Below are 18,610 nucleotides of genomic sequence, written 5' to 3' on the forward strand. Positions count from 1 at the left end.
AGCTGAATTACTTCATTTGGAGGAGCGGAAAAATTGAAAGGCAATTAAATTTATGAGTGAAGTTGTATCTCGTTTAGAGCTTGGTCTCTTCCATTGGCTTGTTTCATTGCAGGGCATCCAAGGATCTTCTGGACCCCAAGGAACAAAAGGACCTCCTGGAGACTTGGCAAGTACCACAAATGGACCTCTACTTTTTCTCTCCACTCCTGTCCACTCTTCAACCCCACTCTTGATTATTCCTATCTGAGCAGCCATGTAGAAGAACGTGAGAAGTCTTCTTCAAAGGAGCCCCAGCATTGTTGCATCTCTTTCTGCTTGGTCCATTCCCTTAACATTTTGACCAAATTTATTTATTTATTTATTTTCTTCGGCTTATATGCCGTCCTATCTCCCAATGGACTCAGGGCGGCTCACAATAATAAAAACACAAGCCACAATACAAAATAAAATCTAAAAAATTTAAAATTTAACCCTTAAAATGAGGTCTTCTCTGAAGACAAGAAGAGGTCTTCTATGAAGAAGATGCATTTCTTTCTACTTGGTCCATTCCCTTAACACTTTGGCCAAAATGAGGTCTTCTCTGAAGACGCCAGAAGATTCCCTTAACATTTTGACTAAAATGAGGTCTTCTCTGAAGACACCAGAAGATTCCCTTAACATTTTGGCCAAAATGAGGTCTTCTCTGAAGACGAGAAGAGGTCTTCTATGAAGAAGATGCATTTCTTTCTGCTTGGTCCATTCCCTTAACATTTTGGCCAAAATGAGGTCTTCTATTGAACCCAGCACCTATATTTGATTTAATTTGATGAAAAGCAATGAAGGAAATGCAGTTCTTGCGATGAACAGAAATTGCGATTTGATTGAAAACTTTGGAGGGACCGTCAGAAATGATTCTGTGTATGTTGAATCTCCAACTCGCAATTTGTGTCTGTCTGTCAACCAGCTCATCCATCATATACGTTTAAGATCCTGGTCCAGTTCAGCAGAAGGCTTTGTATGTTCTTAACATTGTGTGCCTGTCTTTTCAGGGACCCCAAGGCCCACCAGGCCCACCAGGAATTATGGGAGAAATTGGACATAAGGTAGGATATGACTTCCACCTCCCTCTCATTTTTCTACAATTTTCCGGAATCCACCCAGCTTTTGGGAATCCCCCCAAAAAAACTGAACTTTGAGATGCACCCTGTATTAGAAAGTCAGGGAGGACAGATGATGGTTGATATCAGGGGTCGGCTTCAAAAATTTTAGCAAGGGTTTCTCTGCCCGGTTGCTTGGTGGGCGTAGCCATGGTGTGTGTGGCCTAGTCGGCTTCCTATACAATGACCGGGGGGGTATTTTTGCCCTCCCCAGGCTCCGGAGGCTGTCCTGGAGTCTCCAGAAGGGCAAAAACAGCCTCCCCAGGCTCCGGAGACCCTCCCAAACTTTTGATAGGCCCGTTTTTCACCCTCCCTGAGCCTCTATGTGTACCCTGCATCCTACATCCAAAACTGGGTGGGGCAGGGTGGGAGGGGCCAGCCAGGAGTGGGATTTGGGGGTTCTCCGAACTGCACAGAATCTTAGCTAGAGGTTCTCCCGAACCCCTATGAACCCCCAGCAGCCCATCCCTGGTTGATATCAAGAGCAGAAGACTTGAAAGCTTTGTTATTCTGGAAATGAACGATTTGCCATTCAGCTCTTTTCCTCTGGGTGAAAAAAGAAGCAATCTCATTGCTTCTCTCCAGCATGTTCTGGGTTGGGTCTTCTCTATTTATTTATTTTTCTTCCTTCCTCTTCCTCTTCCAGGGACCTCCTGGTGCAGCAGGACAGCGAGGGCTTCCGGGAGAACCTGGCATGAAGGTAAGGGAGAGCGAAGATCTTCCTTTCTCTTTAGGTGACCAAGGACTCTTGCCTCTGTTATGCCAGCTGACGCTGGGTGTGTTGTAGTTGATGACCAGGGGTGGGCAAATGTAGCTCTTTTACAACCTGTGGACTTCAAATCCCAGAATTCCTGAGCCAGCTTGGCTGTCTCAGACAGCTTGGGTGTCTCAGGAATTCTGGGAGTTGAAGTCCACAGGTTGTAAAAGAGCTACATTTGCCCACCCCTGATCAAAGTCATGGCAGTATGAAGGCAAAAGAAGGGGTTCCAGCTCATTTCTGAGCCAAGATCTGATCCAAGAATTTGATTGCTTTTTGATATATATAAATCATGGATGGAAAGGAAGGAAGGGAGGGAGGGAGGGAAGGAGGGAGGGAGGGAGGAAGGAAGAAAAGGAGGGAAGGAGGGAGGAAGGAAGGAAAGGAGGAAGGAAGGAAGAGAGAGAAGGAAGGAGGGAGGGAGGGAGGAAGGAAAGGAGAAGGAGGAAATAGAGAGGGAAGGAGGGAGGAAGGAAGGAAAGGAGGAAGGAGGGAGGGAAGGAGGGAAGGAAGGGAGGAAAGGAAGAAGGGAGGGAGGGTGGGAGGGTGGGAACGAAGGAAGGAAAAGAAAGGGAGGGAGGGAGCAAGGAAAGAAGGATGGATGGATGGATGGATGGATGGATGGATGGATGGATGGGAGGTAAGGGAGGAAAGAGATTACACCTTGCAGTTCAAGATTATGAGATTCCATTCCATTCCATTCCATTCCATTCCGCTTCCTTCCAGCTTCTTGTGCTTTTCTCCTCCAGCTGGTCTGTTTGCTTTGGAAAGCTTCCCAAGACATTGCTGGAGCTACTGTGTCTTCAGACCTTCAGACCTTCTCTCCATCTCTCCTTTTCATCTCTGTTGGTCCTGCATGATGTTTATCCACCTCCTCCTTTTACCATCTCAGGAATTTAAAAAAAAAAAAACAACCTTTATTTGCTGTCTTTCCACCTCCTCCAACAGACAGACTCCTGGAGAGCAAGCTCATGTTTCAAACAGGAAGCACATTTTTCATCTGTAGGAGAGGTCTTCAGTCTTTCTTCTAAAAAAACTGGTGTATGCTTACGGTTAGCAGCTCACAAGCTGTTCTTTCAAGGAACTGCATTTTGGAGTTCTGTCTTCTTAAAAGACAGCATTAAAGCAAACAATCTAATTTTACCACTTCCATGATGTTCAAAACTCATGTTTTAGTCAGATGTCCCAAAGGTGCTTTTTATTCCAAGAGGCAACTAGACTTTCTGGTTTTTCTTTGAAGACTTCGCGCTTCTCATCTAAGGAGCTTTGTTTACGTCCATCTGTTCTGTCACTTTTCTCCTGAGCCCAGATTAACAAGAGTTGGAAGGGACCTTGTAGGTCATCTAGTCCAACCCCCCAACCCAAGCAGGAGATCCTACACCACTTCTGACTGATGGCAGTCCAATCTCTTCTTGAAGGCTTCCAGGGATGAAGCTCCCACAACTTCTGAAGGCAACTTCTGTTCCACGGGTTGATTGTTCTCACGGTCAGAAAATTCATCCTTATTTCCAGGTTGAATCTCTCCTTGGTCAGTTTCCATCCATTATTCCTTATCTGGCCTTCAGGTGCTTTGGAAAATAGCTTGGCCCCCTCATCTCTGTGGCAGCCCCTCAAATATTGGAAGATGCTATCCTGTCTCCCCTGGTCCTTCTCTTCACTAGACCAGCCATGCCCAGTTCCTGCAACCGTTCTTCATATGTTTTAGCCTCCATTCCCCTCATCATCTTGGTTGCTCTTCTCTGCACTCTTTCTACAGTCTCAATAGCCTTTACAGATTAACAGAGTTGGAAGGGACCTTGTAGGTCATCTAGTCCAACCCCCAGCTCAAGTAGGAAGCCCTATACCATTTCTGACATATGGCAATCCAGTCTCTTCTTGAAAGCTTCCAAGGATGAAGCTCCCACAACTTCTGTTCCATTGGTTGATTGTTCTCACGGTCAGAAACTTCATCCTTATTTCCAGAATAAGGAAATCTCTCCTTGGTCAGTTTCCATCCATTATTCCTTGTCTGGCCTTCAGGTGCTTTGGAATTCAACTTCTTCTTGAATTGGGAAATGTCTTCAGAGAAAAAAAAAAAGAAAAACTGCCTCTTGAAAAAGTATCTTTGGGACAGCCGTGATCTGGATGACTGACAATTTCCATAGACTTTTGGAACTCAGATGGTTCCTTCTACCTTCCCAGAATAACCGTACGCCCAATGAATTTCGTTCGAACGAGCTTTATGTATTTCTGCATTTAACTTAATGATGATTTTTGTCTCGTTGCAACCTCCAAACCAGTCTTCGGGGCTTATTTGTTGCGATACGAACGGTTGCGTCTTTGCTTTTATCACATGGCATCGTGGGGTTTAAACTTCTTTCTTAGCGTAACTAGAAGAAGTGGGGAATTTTCAGAATGAAGATCCAGAAAGAAGGATGGTATCAGAGGTGGGTTTCATCAGGTTCTGACCAGTTCTGGAGAACTGGTAGCGGAAATTTTGAGTAGTTTGGAGAACCGGTAGTAAAAATTCTAACTGGCCCTGCTCCCATCTATTCTCTACCTCCCAAGTCCCAGCTGATTGGGAGGAAATGGGGATTTTGCAGTAACCTTCCCCTGGATTGGGGAGGGAATGGAGATTTTATAGTATCCTTCCCCTGCCGTGCCCACCAAGCCACACCCATAGAACTGGTAGTAAAAATTTTTAAAACCCACCACTGCATGGTATGGTTTGATTTGGGTGTAAGTTGGTTTTTTGATGTTTGGCAAACTTTCATTTGCCTTTTTGGACTATCACTTGCATCTGGAACATGTTGGAACATCGTCTTATAGATTCTACCCCTTGCACTATAAGCCCCGCCTCCTATGCCCCCAAATTGACTTTCTGATATCCTTCTTGGCAATTGGTCTTGTTCTGATCTAGGCTTCCTTAGAAAGCAAACAGCACAAAATTAGTTTTAATTCAAATGGCTGTGAATTATTGTTATTCCTAGTCTGAAAGGCTTCTCAAGCAGTCTATCAGGGGAGTGTTTACAAACACCCACCTTATCTCCCTTGGAACACTGCCAGAGAACTAATTGCCACATGCAGGGCAAGGCCAAACTTAGCACAGAGTCAAACAGAGCTTTTCCAGCGCTTTTATCGACCAGATGAACTAATTGCTTCCTGCAAAAGCTCATGTCCCGTTCACTTCTCTTTTATGTTTTATGGGAGGGGCCAATCATCTCCAAGCCTTACTCCCAAGTCGACCCTGTTTCCTTAATTGTTCCTGTTTTCTGGCAGTTCTGCACATGCGCACACTGGGAACAGGCTCCCACTGTTCTTCTGCCTTGCTGATGTCAGACTTCTGAGGCTCCGGAGGCAGCAAAGAACTATCAGATGGCCTTGGCCTCCTCTCTGCCTCCGACTCAGAGCCCTTGTCTGAGCCTTCCCCAGACTCCAGGACTGGCCCACATTCCTCCCCAACCTCCTCACTGTCTGAATCTGTTGCCAGCTCTGCTGGCCACTGGCGGGCCACAACAAGTCTTCACACATGTTCCTCCCTCTTCTTAACATGTCTTGAAAGCTAACTTTAAAAAGCTCTTCTCTTCTTTTAGGGCGACTTTGGTCCACTGGGGATTCCTGGAGAGCAAGGATTGGTTGGCCAACGGGTAAGTAGAAAACTATCCTATGATAGCAGTCTTCCAATATCTCAGGGGTTGCCACAAAGAAGAGGGAGTCAACCTGTTCTCCAAAGCACCTGAGGGCAGGACAAGAAGCAACGGGTGGAAACGAATCAAGGAGAGAAGCAGCCTAGAACTAAGAAGAAATTTCTTGACAGTGAGAACAATCAATCAGTGGAACAACTTGCCTCCAGAAGTTGTAAATGCTCCAATACTGGAAGATTTTAAGAAGAGATTGGACAACCATTTGTCTGAAGTGGTGTAGGGAGTTGGCAGGGGGTTAGACTAGAAGACCTCCAAGGTCCCTTCCAATTCTGTTATTCTATATTCTATTCTATCCATGTCCCTCTTCCTCTAACTGCATGGACATGTTGACATTTATTGTCCCAATAAGATATATGGATTTTATAATGGTTCTGAAATAACTGGAGTTCTTGATGCTCTCTAAGCTTGGTGGTTTTCTTGCAGAAGTTTCATTACTCAACTAGATAACATCATCATTGTTCGTGAGTGTGGGATTTGCTCCCAGGGATGCTGCTGCTGCTATCTAGTTGGGTCATGAAACTTCTGCGAGGAAACCACCAAGCTCAGAGAGCTCCAAGGACTCCACAGCTCAACCCATGAGCTACGTAGATTCTCTTCTATTTGTTCTGGAGTAAGCTCCCATCTTCTGCCAAATTTGATTTCATCCGTGTGGGCAGCTCAAGAAACATTAGACTTTTTTTCCTTGACTTTGAAGGAAGGTTAATTTTGAGCAGAAGTCAGTTCCAAATGAAAGGTTGGGATTTGCTAATGGTGCATTTGAAGTTCTCCACTGGTGAGAACGTCAAGGGGTGAGATCGAGCCTTGTTGGGAATGATGGCACCTTCCAATGCCATCATTACACTCTGGAATAAATAAAGCTCATTCAAAGGAAATTAATTTGGGTGTACAGCAATTCTGGGAAGGTAGAAGGAACTATCTGACCAACACAGAAGTTCTAATGATCTTTCCATGTTTCTTATAAGGGAGAACCTGGTCTTGAAGGAGACAGTGGCTTAGCGGGACCAGATGGACTCAAGGTATCTTGTTTTTCTTCCCTTCTTTTGATTGGTTTAGAACCTGATCCTGTTTCTCTGACTCTAACTTCCCCAAGGTCTTCTCCTGTAGGATGAATCCAGGGGTGGGATTCAGAAATTTAACAACCAGTTCTCTGCCTGGTTGCTGGGCAGGTGTGGCCATGGTGGGCGGGGCCTACTCAGCCTCCTGCATTACAGGAGAGGGTGTTTTTGCCCTCCCCAGATTCCGGAGGCTTTCCTTGAGCCTCCGGGAGGCCGAAAATGGCCTCCTCTGGGCTCCAGAAGCTCTCCGGAGGCCGGAAATGGGCCGTTTTCAGACTTCCGGTACTTCGGGTAGGCCCATTTTTCTTCCTTCCCAAGCGCTGGAGGCTTTTCCTCAAGCTTCTGGGAGGGCGAAAATGGTCTCCCGGAGCTCTGGAGGTCCTCTGGAGGCCGGAAACCATCTGTTTCCGGACTCCTGGAACTTCGAAGAGGTCTGTTTTTCACCCTCCCAGAGCCTCTGCATGGATCCTGCACTTACCTGGCATCCAAAATGGGCTGCGTGGAGACTCCTGGGAGGGGTGGGGCCAGCCAGTCCTTGCAAGTACCAGTTCAGTGAACCAGATGTAAAATTAACATCTGATTCTCCCGAACCAGTCTGAACCGGCTGAATCCCACCCCTGGATGTCTATTTTGGCCATTTGAATCCTCTTTATATTTCTACACATGTGTAGAAGAGAACATGGTGAATTCAGAGGAAGAGAAAAAACAGTGGCTGTCATCCTTCTTCCTGAACAAAAGGAAAAGAGTGTTACCCATTTGTCTCTCTTTCAGGGTGACAAAGGACAAGCAGGCCCAGAAGGGGAACGTGGAGACAAAGGGCAAGATGGGGTCCAAGGAAAAGAAGGCCCCCCTGGTGTTCCTGGAACCCCGGGTGTCCGAGTAAGTGTGAAAATTTGGTTGATGTTTCTTCTGTCTTGTTGGACTCATGTTGACTGTTGGTGGAGATGCCATGCTGTGTTAGACAAATTCCTTGTGCATCCAATCACACTTGGCCAATAAAGAACCTTCTCTTCTCTTCTCTTCTCTTCTCTTCTCTTCTCTTCTCTTCTCTTCTCTTCTCTTCTCTTCTCTTCTCTTCTCTTCTCTTCTCTCTTCTCTTCTCTTCTCTTCTCTTCTCTTCTCTTCTCTTCTCTTCTCTTCTCTTCTCTTCTCTTCTCTTCCCTTCCCTTCCCTTCCCTTCCCTTCCCTTCCCTTCCCTCCCATCCCATTCCATCTTCTATTCTACTCTATTCCATTTTCCATTTTCCATTTTCCATTTTCCATTTTCCATTTTCCATTTTCCATTTTCCATTTTCCATTTTCCATTTTCCATTTTCCATTTTCCATTTCATTCCATTCCATTCCATTCCATTCCTCTACTCTACTCTACTCTACTCTACTCTACTCTACACTACTCTTACTCATGACTCTGGGTTTTTTGTGAGCTTTGCAAAGGGAGATCATGCTAGAATGGCTTGTTTTTGATCCCCAGGGTCAGGTTGAAGATGAACTCAGAGGTCATCTTTGCCTGCAAGACAGAGGTTGTGTGAAATACAACTCACATCAGCCTATGTTACAAGAGAGGTTATTCGTAGATTGAGCCCAAATGCCAGAAGGTAGATTTATCCTCTCCCCATCTCCAATTGACTTGAGGATTTTTTTTAAAAATTAAACTGATCTCTACTGAAATCTCCCATGGTTTCCTCAGACTTTTTTTTTAATCTGTGGTTGATCTACTGATCTAAACCAGGGTGTCAGGGTTCCAATGGATGCCCTAATTAAATCACGAGCCTCGAGCCAAGCTTCAAAAGAAATCCAGTTATTTATTAAGAGTTCCCAAGTGAGGCCAACTCTGACCCTACATAATTTATGCTCCAATTATGACCCTGTTTCCCCCCTCCCCCCAGGGTATGTCATCAATCACATTCACCAACGGAGCAATTTCATGGGTTGGAGAGGTCACTCCCCTCTGGCTGCTGTAGGTAACCCTGGGATACAGCCTTGAAAGAGATAAGCGTGGGATGTGCATCTGTCTTTGGCTGCTGTGCAGTTTCCTTGGTTTTCCATCTCCCTTGGCCTGTGGCAACTCGAGAGCAGGTCAAGGATGGTTTGTGAGTTGACAGAGGGTTCTCGAAAGTGGATAATATCAATCCTATTTGAGACTTTCCAAGGGGTTGATAAATATTCCAGGGTCAAAAGAGGTTCAGTAAACATCAGGGGGCCAATAAGCAATTGATAAATGATGGAAGCTTGATTGATTGGGTTCAATTCATCTTTTGGGGTTTCTTTAGAACTTCACACCAATCCCTAATTTTGAAGGCTGGCAGGGAGATGGTGTTACCTAAGGATAAATGGTCAGCCAGTGGCTTTGAGTGGTCATTATTAGTACCATGTTTCCCCCAAAATAAAACCGGGTCTTATATTAATTTTTGCTCCAAAAGACACATTATGACTTTTTTTCCGGTTAGGTCTTATTTTGGGGGAAATACAATACTAAACACCTCTGTCTGCTGGCGATCTTAACTAGGACTTATTTTTGGGGTAGGGCTTATATTACGAGCATCCTGAAAAATCATGCTAGGGCTTATTTTCCAGTTGGGTCTTATTTTCGGGGAAACAGGGTAGTAGCACCAATAGTTAAAGTATTTATTAAATTATTTTCATATAATAAATATTTGGGGGTCTATGAACAATCTAAAACTTCATGAAGGGTGAGGGGGTGATGAGCTAGAGAATTTGGGGACCCCTTTAAGATTACACTAAATTTTCCCAAACTCTGCAGCTTGCAATAAATGGAGTTTTTCCTCTCCCAAAGGGTACCTTTGCGTTCCTGACTCAATGCTGTCTTCTCGCCTTGTAAGCCGATAACCCTGAAGTTCCCGTAAAATATGCGTTTAATCAGATCTGGATGCAGCTCTTTAGAATTCTAATCTGGATACATGGGAAATCTCTGAGTGGATTTGGTGCTAAAAAAAAATGCCTTGAACCACAGGTTTTCCCCATTTTCCCCGAAAGCCAAGACAAGGAACGCTTCAAAACGTACATGCATACCATTTGAAGTACGACCGAGTTATACAGCTCCTTATTCAAGAGCTTTTTGAATGGAGGCTGTGTCCTCTTTGCCAAATGGGCCGTGGCGTGCATTAATTTTATTTTTAAATGCAAAAAAAAAAAAAAAGAAGAAGAAGAAGAAGAAGAAGAGAGGAGCCAATATAATTCAGCTGGCTCGTAATCGCTGTCCTTCGTTGTTATTTTTGGTGGGGTGACAGCGCGGCCTCCAATTTTAGGAGAGAATGCTGGAAAAAGCATCAGACTAGGTTGCAAATGTGCTAAACCAGGGGTGTCAAATTCGATTTCATTGAGGGGTGCATTGGGGTTGTGTTTGACCTTGGGCACGCGGCCCTCCTGAGCTCTGCTTTTGCTGGCAGAGGCACCGTGGGACAGTCCTTTGCTGTTTCCAGGGTGGCCCCGTGAGCCAGATCTAAGCACCCAAACTTCTTGCATTTGATACTAAACAATAAGGACTCCCTCAAATGGGGTACGATTGTTGGCGCTTTGCTGGAGATATCCATGTCGTTTTTTTAAAGCAAGAATATGGAAACCCCCTCAACCTTGTTTGTAACTTCTTGACGTTCTCCCAGGCAAGTACTCATCAAAAGTTGTCAGGCTGGCCACAACTTATACCTCTAAATTTATTTATTGAAAAGTTTTACAAAAAGGAACAAAAAAAAATTCCCCCTGTTCCCCCCACCCTTCCCCCCCCTTCATCCCACCCTCCCCCCCAACTTCCCAGAGCAAACTACAAGGTATTTCATTTAATCAAACATAAACTAGATTAATCTACTTATCCTCAAAGTACTACCTCCCCCACTGAAACCTTAACTCCAGAACAGATAACCAAATACTTCTAATACTAACATTCATTCATAAGCTATTTGATATTTTCTTGTCTGATACTTATTTTGAATATAATCAATCCATCTTCTCCATTCCGATACGTATCTTTCTTGCGTGTGGTCCTTCAAGTACGCCGAGATTTTTGCCATTTCTGCTAGGTTTGTTACTTTCAATATCCACTCTTCAATAGTAGGCAAAGAGTCCTTCTTCCAATATTGAGCTACCAGCAGCCTAGCTGCTGATATTAAGTTCAAGTTCAATTTAGTCTCTGAAACTGTACAGTCCGTAGTTATACCCAATAGAAACAAATGAGGAGTAAATTTCAACCTTCTTTTCAAAATGTTCTGCATCACCCACCAAATTTTTATTCGAAATGCCTTGATTTTCTTACAAGTCCACCATATATGATAATAGGTTGCATCATTACATTCACATCTCCAACATTTAGCTTGTAAATTCGAGTACATACATGATAATTTCTTAGGGTCTAAGTGCCATCTATAAAACATTTTATAAAAATTCTCTCTCAAATTTTGTTATACCTCTAAATTTAAACGCTCCTTGGCTCCATTTGTTGAGACAGGCATAGTTTTATTAGAGATCAAAAGTATTGCACTTTTGCATAGCCAGAACCGAGAATTGCAGGTCAAAATCCCTACATTCAATTCTCCACCCACCCAACTGTCCCTTATTGCTCAATTGGACTTGATTGGTTACCCCACTGTAACCAATCAAGTCTATGCAAGATGTTTTCAGTCCAAGCACAGCTTGGTATGCGGCTCCCTCCTTCTTCCACCCGAATGACCTTGGGGCAGCATCTCGAGATGGTTCAGTCTCTACTTTCGATTCCCCGAGCATCCCCCTCTTCATCCTCCCTCTCCTCACAGTTCATGGCAGTCTGTCAACTGCTCTAAGAGCAAAACACAGCAAGTATGATTTGACAGCTGACAGGAAGCCTTCTCCCTCCCAAACTTGGCTCCTGGGAATTTCATGTGCCCATATGTGTAGCTTTCTTGGCAGCAAAACTGGTTTACCACAGTCTTCTTCAAGAATATTTTTGAACTTTTGACTTTATCAACAATCTTGGGATGTCTTGGACATGTGCATAGATAGTCCTCAACTTGAGAATTTGAGTCTCAAATTCTGTTGCTAAGTGAGACATTTGTCAAGTGAGTTTTGCTCCATTATACGACCTTTCCTGCTACATTCCTTAAGTGAATCACTACAGGTGTTAAATTAGTAATATGGTTGCCCCAAAGGTGCCTTTTCAAGAGGCTGAGTTGGACTTCAGCTCAGAGCTGAAGAAGCTTCTTGGATGAGAAGCGAAACGCCTTCAAAGAAAAACCAGAAAGTCCAGTTGCCTCTTGAAAAAGCACCTTTGGGACAACCATGACCTGGGATGACTGAGAATCTCCATAGATATTTAGTAACATGGTTGTTAAGTGAATCCAGCTTCCCCCATGGACTTTGCTTGTGAGAAGGTCGCAAAAGGAGATTGCATGACCCGAGGACATTGCAACCATCATAAATTGGAGTCAATTGCCAAGCTGCTGAATTTTGATCACCTGACCTGCTGCAACAGCCGTAAGTGTGAAAAAGTGGTCATAACAGTCACTTTTTTCAGTACTGTTTTGTAACTTTGAATGGTCACTAAATGAACTGTTGTAAGTCGAGGACTACATTTTATGCTGCTGGATCAATCACATTCACCAACGGGGCAATTTTGCAGGTTGTAGAGATCACTCTCCTCTGGCGCTGTAAGTAACCCTGGGATACAGCCTTGAGAAAGATAAATCTGGAATGTGCATCTGTCTTTTGCTGCCATGCCATTTCATCTGTTTCCTATCTGCCCGTTTCCTATGGCAACTCGAGAGCAGGTCAGGGATGCTTTGCGAGTTGACATGTAGTAGGTTAATGGAGGTTGCTTTTTGCAAACGTGTCTTCTGCTTCAGCTTCATGTCCTTTGTGGTCTCATCTCATCCATGTCTTTCTTTCCCCATTTTTGGTCCTTTTTTCCCCCTCTCCAGTTTCCTAATTCCATCCTTGTTTGTAGGAATCAGACCACAGATTCCACCTCTAATCCATCTCTTCTCCCAAACTGTTTCTTTCGGAATTCCCATGGAGAATCTGGAGACAGAAATGGCTTACGTGGGATGGCTGTGGCTTTTGTGGCCATTCCTCTTCCTTACGATCCAAACCCTGGAGAGAGATTTGATCAGCAAAACTGGTTAGAGAAGGAAGGAGAAAAAGAGGGAAGACAAGAGTGAGGGATCTAGGACATATTAAGGAGGCATGAAGTAGAAGAGCCGGAGAAAGAGGAAAAAGTCAAGGTAAAAGAAGAGAATGGAATAATGGAGGAAAGAGGAAGAACATAGAAGGAGAGAGGAGAAATAGAGAAGGAATGGGTTGGACTAAGGTCCTTCCAACTCTATTCTGATTGATTAATTGGAAGACAGAAAAAGTAGAGGGGGGGGGAGTAAAAAGAAAATAGAGAAAAAGAAAAAGCAGACTAGAAGACCTCCAAGGTCCCTTCCAGCTCTATTCTGATTGATTGATTGATTGATTGATTGATTGATTGGAAGGCAGAAAAAGTAGAGGAGGAAGAGAAGAAATGCAGGTTTTGAAGAGAAGGAAGGTGAAAGTCTGAAGGCCACACAGAAGGTAGGACGGACCTTATATGGAGGAACTATGGAGAGATGATTGACCTCTGCTGGATGGCCATCTTGATTACGAGCCTGCCTGTCTTCCCTGGACTCCATCCTCTGCAGAATCTTCAGCAGACAATCATGTCCATTCGTGTTGGTCAAGAAGACCAACTGAAGAGCCCGTTCTGCATCCATCAGTGCCAGCTTGCCAGCAGCTGGAAGCAGCCCCACCAGGAGCCAGGCTGAAACTCTTACTTGCAATAGAAGGTGCTCTATGTCAGGGTTCCAACGGATGCCCTAATTAAATCATGAGCCTCGAGCCAAGCTTCAAAAGAAATCCAGTTATTTCATGTCTGCACGTTCCAAGTGAAGCCAACTCTGACCCCACATAATTTAAGGTCCGGCTCTGAGCCTAGGGTGTGTCATCAGTCACATTCTCCAATGAAGCAATTTCGGGGGTTGTAGACATCACTCTCCTCCGGCCACTGTGGGTAACCCCGGAGATGGCCTTGACAGAGATATGGCTGTAATGTGTTTTGTTTTGACTGACATGCTGCCTTACCACAGCTGCAAAGTTCGTTTTCCCATCCCCCTTGCCTATGGCAACTCAAGAGCAGGCCAGGTATGCTTTACAAGTTGACACTCCTCTATAGGTAAAGGTAAAGATTCCCCTCGCACATATGTGCTAGTTGTTCCCGACTTCAGGGGGTGGTGCTCATCTCTGTTTCAAAGCTGAACAGCCAGTGCTGTCCGAAGACGTCTCCGTGGTCATGTGACCAGCATGACTAAATGCCGAAGGTGCATGGAACGCTGTTACCTTCCCACCAAAGGTGATCCCTATTTTTCTACTTGCATTTTTTACATGCTTTCAAACTGCTAGGTTGGCAGAAGCTGGGACAAGGAACAGGAGCTCACCCCGTTACGCGGCACTAGGGATTCGAACCGCTGAACTGCCAGCCTTTCGATCGACAAGCTCAGCATCTTAGCCCCTGATCTTGCTTTAAGGGGCCCTGGTTTTTTTCCTTACTCCCTCTGTAAAAGATTGAGTGAGCCAACGAACCAGCCAAGCCAGGCTGAAGCTTTTCAAAGGCTCTCTGTTGCCGAGCAAACTTTTTTTCATAATAAGCTGCCTTTCGTGTGCCATGAGTATGAACTAATCTGATTTTTGCAGTTCCAAGAAAATAATTGTGAAGTTGGCCAATAATGAAACACATCATGCCGGGGGAAAATAGACTTTTTTTGTGTGGTGCTATTTCTTTGTAGCAAGGAAGGGAGCTCCGTTCTTCCTTCTCTCTCTTCTTCTTCACTTATTTATGGAGGAGTTCAGAATGGACTATCTGAAGCAGTGGTGAAATCCAAATTCTTTTACTACTGGTTCTGTGGGCGTCGCTTGGTGGGCATGGCATGGCTTGGTAGGTGTCGCTTGGTGGGCGTGGCAGGGGAAGGATACTGCAAAATCCCCATTCCTCCCCAATCCAGGGAAAGGATATTGCAAAATCTCCATTCCCATCCCACTTTGAGGCCAGCCAGAGGTGGTATTTGCCGGTTCTCCGAACTACTCAAAATTTCCGCTACCAGTTCTCCGAACTGCTCAAAATTTCCGCTACCGGTTCTCCAGAACCTGTCAGAACCTGCTGGATTTCACCCCTGATCTGAAGGTCTTTGAGGAAGACCTCAACGTCTTCTGGACCTCTTCGGCCATGGATATCCGCGTTGTTTCTCGTTTCTCCCGCTAGACTTCTTCTACAAGGCACAGAGTTCTCCTTGTGAAAGCGACGTAGTCAGGCTTGGCATGGCACGCTGGCAGCAAGACCCATGGTTTACAAAACATAATTTCTGTTTTCGCTCGCTGTGGTTTGGGGTGATGAATGGATAAGCAAAGCGGTGGAGACAGGAGTCAAATTATGCAGCTGAGGGCGAGGGGGGCGAAATCAAATTTGGAGCCTGTTTTTCCAGCTTGTAGAAGTCTCGTTTTCTGAACGTGTGTTTCTTTTCTCCCTGTTTCTTCCAAATGCACGTTTCGATACAGTTTTGAGGCTAGCCTACAGATCTTTCAAGCGTGTTCACTCATTGGAAATCTCCCACCGTAGTGGATTTTTGTTTTTTTTTTTAAAGTCAAGAACTGTTGGCGGAAAATTTGCTCAAGCCGATGAAAATGGCTTTCCCATCTGCCTGTTGCTTGTGGAAGTGTACTTTGGGTTAGTTCCTGTTAAAAAAATTGGGGAAGAAATTAAAACTTCGGGGCATTCCTAGCCAGGATAGGGTGGACTGTGATGTTGAACTTGGTTTCTTGACAATCACATGGTTGTGAAAGAATAGGAGCCAAATAATAGTTAAGTCTGAGACATGAGTAAGTCAAATCTCTCTTATTTCACCATTTTTATGTGACGAATTCGTACAGTGTCTAGGACAGATCTAAAGTCGTCAATAAAACAGTCATTTTCATTTCTTCGGTAGACATGAAAAAATAGACATGTCTTCCGAATCTTGGTGAAGGTGTCCAACATGTTTTTCACTTCTACTTCAGGTGACTAGAAACATCCTTCAGATCTGTTTACAGAAACCATCGTGAGCTTCTAGAAGCCATTGTATAGCACAACGTGAAGGTCACAGATGGAATTGCAGAATCACAGAGTTGGAAGGGATCTTGGAGGTCTTCTAGTCCCCATCCCATTCTAGACCTTGTGGGAGATAACTCTTATCTTCTGCTCATCCATGAAATGTAAACGTGTGAAGACCTTTAGAAGGTTTTCAAATCCATGTGAATACGAGAAAGAAAACGGTATTATTAATGGAACGGATTTCCATTGTACTCCAACAATTCTGGTTTTTGTTTTTTTAGAGAAAATCCTGAATGTTTGGCTTTGGTCTCTGATCTATAGATTAGAATAGAATAGAATAGAATAGAATAGAATAGAATAGAATAGAATAGAATAGAATAGAATAGAATAGAATTACAATTAGAATGGAATGGAATGGAATGGAATAGAAATTGGAAGAGAGTAGAGTAGAGTAGAGTAGAGTAGAGTAGAATAGAATAGAATAGAATAGAATAGAATAGAATAGAATAGAATAGAATAGAATAGAATTAGAGTAGAGTAGTGTAGTGTAGAGTAGAATAAAAATTGGAAGAGAGTAGAGTAGAGTAGAGTAGAGTAGAAATTGGAAGAGAGTAGAGTAGAGTAGAGTAGAGTAGAGTAGAGTAGAGTAGAATAGAAATTGGAAGAGAATAGAGTAGAGTAGAGTAGAGTAGAGTAGAGTAGAGTAGAATAGAATAGAATAGAATAGAATAGAATAGAATAACAGAGTTGGAAGGGACCTTGGAGGTCTTCTAGTCCAACCCCCAGCTCAGGCAGGAAACCCTACACCACTTCTGACAAATGGTTATCCAACATCTTCTTAAAAACTTCCAGTGTTGGAGCATTCACAACTTCTGGAGACCAGTTGTTCCACTGGTTAATTGTTCTCACTGTCAGGAAATTCCTCCTTAGTTCTAAGTTGCTTCTCTCCTTGGTTATAGTTTCCACCCATTGCTTCTTGTCCTGCCCTCAGGTGCTTTGGAGAATAGCTTGACTCCCTCTTCTTTGGGGCAGCCCCTGAGATATTGGAAGACTGCTATCCTGTCTCCCCTAGTCCTTCTTTTCATCAGACTAGACATTCCCAATTCCTGCAACCATTCTTCGTAGGTTTTAGCCTCCAGTCCCCTAGTCATCTGATGAGGACCAATCTTTCTGAGTGTTGATTTTTCATTTTGGCCAGCTGTTTCACCCTTGACTCAGCTTTTAGGCCATGCAGTTTGATCTTCTGAACAGAAACAGAACTTTCTACTCCCTTCTGTCATCTGGGGCCCAGCTTAGTGGCAGGCTTCCTGCAGCAATTCATGAGAATTCTCTAGCGGGAACTCCCAAGAATTTTGTTTGAAAGAATGAAGAAAAAAAAAAATCGGTACCTAAATAAATACATAAATCCTCCCTCTGTGAATCAGTGCTGGGAAATCTGGCTCTTCTTTAGCAATGCAGAGGAGGAGAAAACAGATACTAACGTCTTTCTTCAGTGTGAATTGGCAGGAACGTCCGTTGCTCGTGAAAGTTGAACCCGAGATTTGGGATGGGGAAGCTTGATCCAGCTGGCATTTGTTTTTTTGCTTTTTTTTTTTTTGAGCCGGTACAAGTTGGAAGGAGAGCAACTCTGAAATGAATCTGTAAAGATCTTGCATATTCTCTCCCTAGATTCCAGCCTAAGGGTTCCTCTCTTTTTCTCTCTGGCTGTCCCCAGATGCTCATCTTGGAGACAGTGATCTAGAATCTGTAGATCTAGATCTACAGATCTAGATCTTGGAGACAGTGATCTAGAGCCTGTAGTACAGTGGACTAAAGCACTGTTATTAACATCTGCTGCCTGCAATTACTGCAAGTTCAAATCTCACCAGGCTCAAGGTTGACTCAGCCTTCCATCCTTTCTAAGGTAGGTGAAATGAGGACCCAGATTGTGGGGGCAATAAGCTGACTTTGTATAAATATACAAAAGGATGAAGGCTATTGCTTAACGCATTGTAAGCCGCCCTGAGTCTCCGGAAAAGGGCAGCATATAAATTAAAGAAAAAAGAAAAAAAAAGAAAAAAGAATGAGTATAAGGGAAGTGGTGAATGAGTGATCACGAGCAGATTTTGTGTGTGGTTTTCTCAGGACAGTGACTTAATCTCTGTTAAATCCATTCTCCCTCCCACTTGAAATTCTAAGGACAGATTAGTTCCATGTAAGAGAGAGGGGGAGGGAGGGAGGGAGAGAGAGACAGAGAGACAGAGGGACAGAGAAAGAGAGAGAGGGAGGGAGAGAGAAAGAGAGGGAGGGAGGGAGAGACAAAGAGAGAGAGAAAGAGAGAGGGAGGGAGGGAGAGAGAAAGAGGGGGAGAGAGAGAAAAAGAGAGAGCAAGGGAGAGGGAGGGAGAGAGAGAGGGAGGGAGAGAGAGAGAAAGAAAGAAAGAAAGAAAGAAAGAGAGAGCGAGGGAGAGGGAGGGCGGGAAGGAGGGAGAGGGGGAGAGAGAGAAAGAGTGAGAGAGGAAGAGAGGGAGGAGGGAGGGAGGGAGAGAAGGAGGGAGGGAGGGAAAGAGAAAGAGAGAGGGAGAGAACAGCTGCCAATGTAGACAGTATCAGATTGGAGGAACAAACTAAATGATCTGCTGTGGCATCTTCCAGTCTTCTTAGTATCTTCTAGAAGCACGTTGAGGTTTTCTTCCAAACTGGATCCAAGTGTGAGTGGAGAAGCAATCCCAAATTGGTCCACCTTCTTGTTTTGGATCATCTTCCTTTCTATGACTCTTTCAGCCCAGATACTCATGAATCTTAGATGACTTTATTAGAAGGATTATATCATCTAGGGGGTCTTTGGTGCTCTCTGAGCTTGACGGTTTTCTTGCAGATGTTTCATTACCCCTCCATTATGTATGGACGTTTCCTAGA

General features: G+C 44.2%; 1 protein-coding gene across 1 annotated transcript in view; it reads left to right on the forward strand.

Annotated features, from left to right (window-relative positions):
- The window catches only part of COL27A1 (collagen type XXVII alpha 1 chain), a 105,902-nt gene that overhangs the window by 37,207 nt on the left and 50,085 nt on the right, over window positions 1–18,610 (forward strand). Inside the window, exons 13-18 of the mRNA XM_070955894.1 lie at window positions 113–166; window positions 1,029–1,082; window positions 1,783–1,836; window positions 5,466–5,519; window positions 6,539–6,592; window positions 7,403–7,510. Coding sequence (XP_070811995.1) covers window positions 113–166; window positions 1,029–1,082; window positions 1,783–1,836; window positions 5,466–5,519; window positions 6,539–6,592; window positions 7,403–7,510 — 378 coding nt within the window. The remainder of the gene's footprint in view (window positions 1–112; window positions 167–1,028; window positions 1,083–1,782; window positions 1,837–5,465; window positions 5,520–6,538; window positions 6,593–7,402; window positions 7,511–18,610) is intronic.

This window comes from Pituophis catenifer, unplaced genomic scaffold, assembly GCF_029215685.1.
Source record: "Pituophis catenifer annectens isolate HBS135680 unplaced genomic scaffold, rPitCat1.0.hap2 SCAF_17, whole genome shotgun sequence".
NCBI classification, from domain to species: domain Eukaryota; kingdom Metazoa; phylum Chordata; class Lepidosauria; order Squamata; family Colubridae; genus Pituophis; species Pituophis catenifer.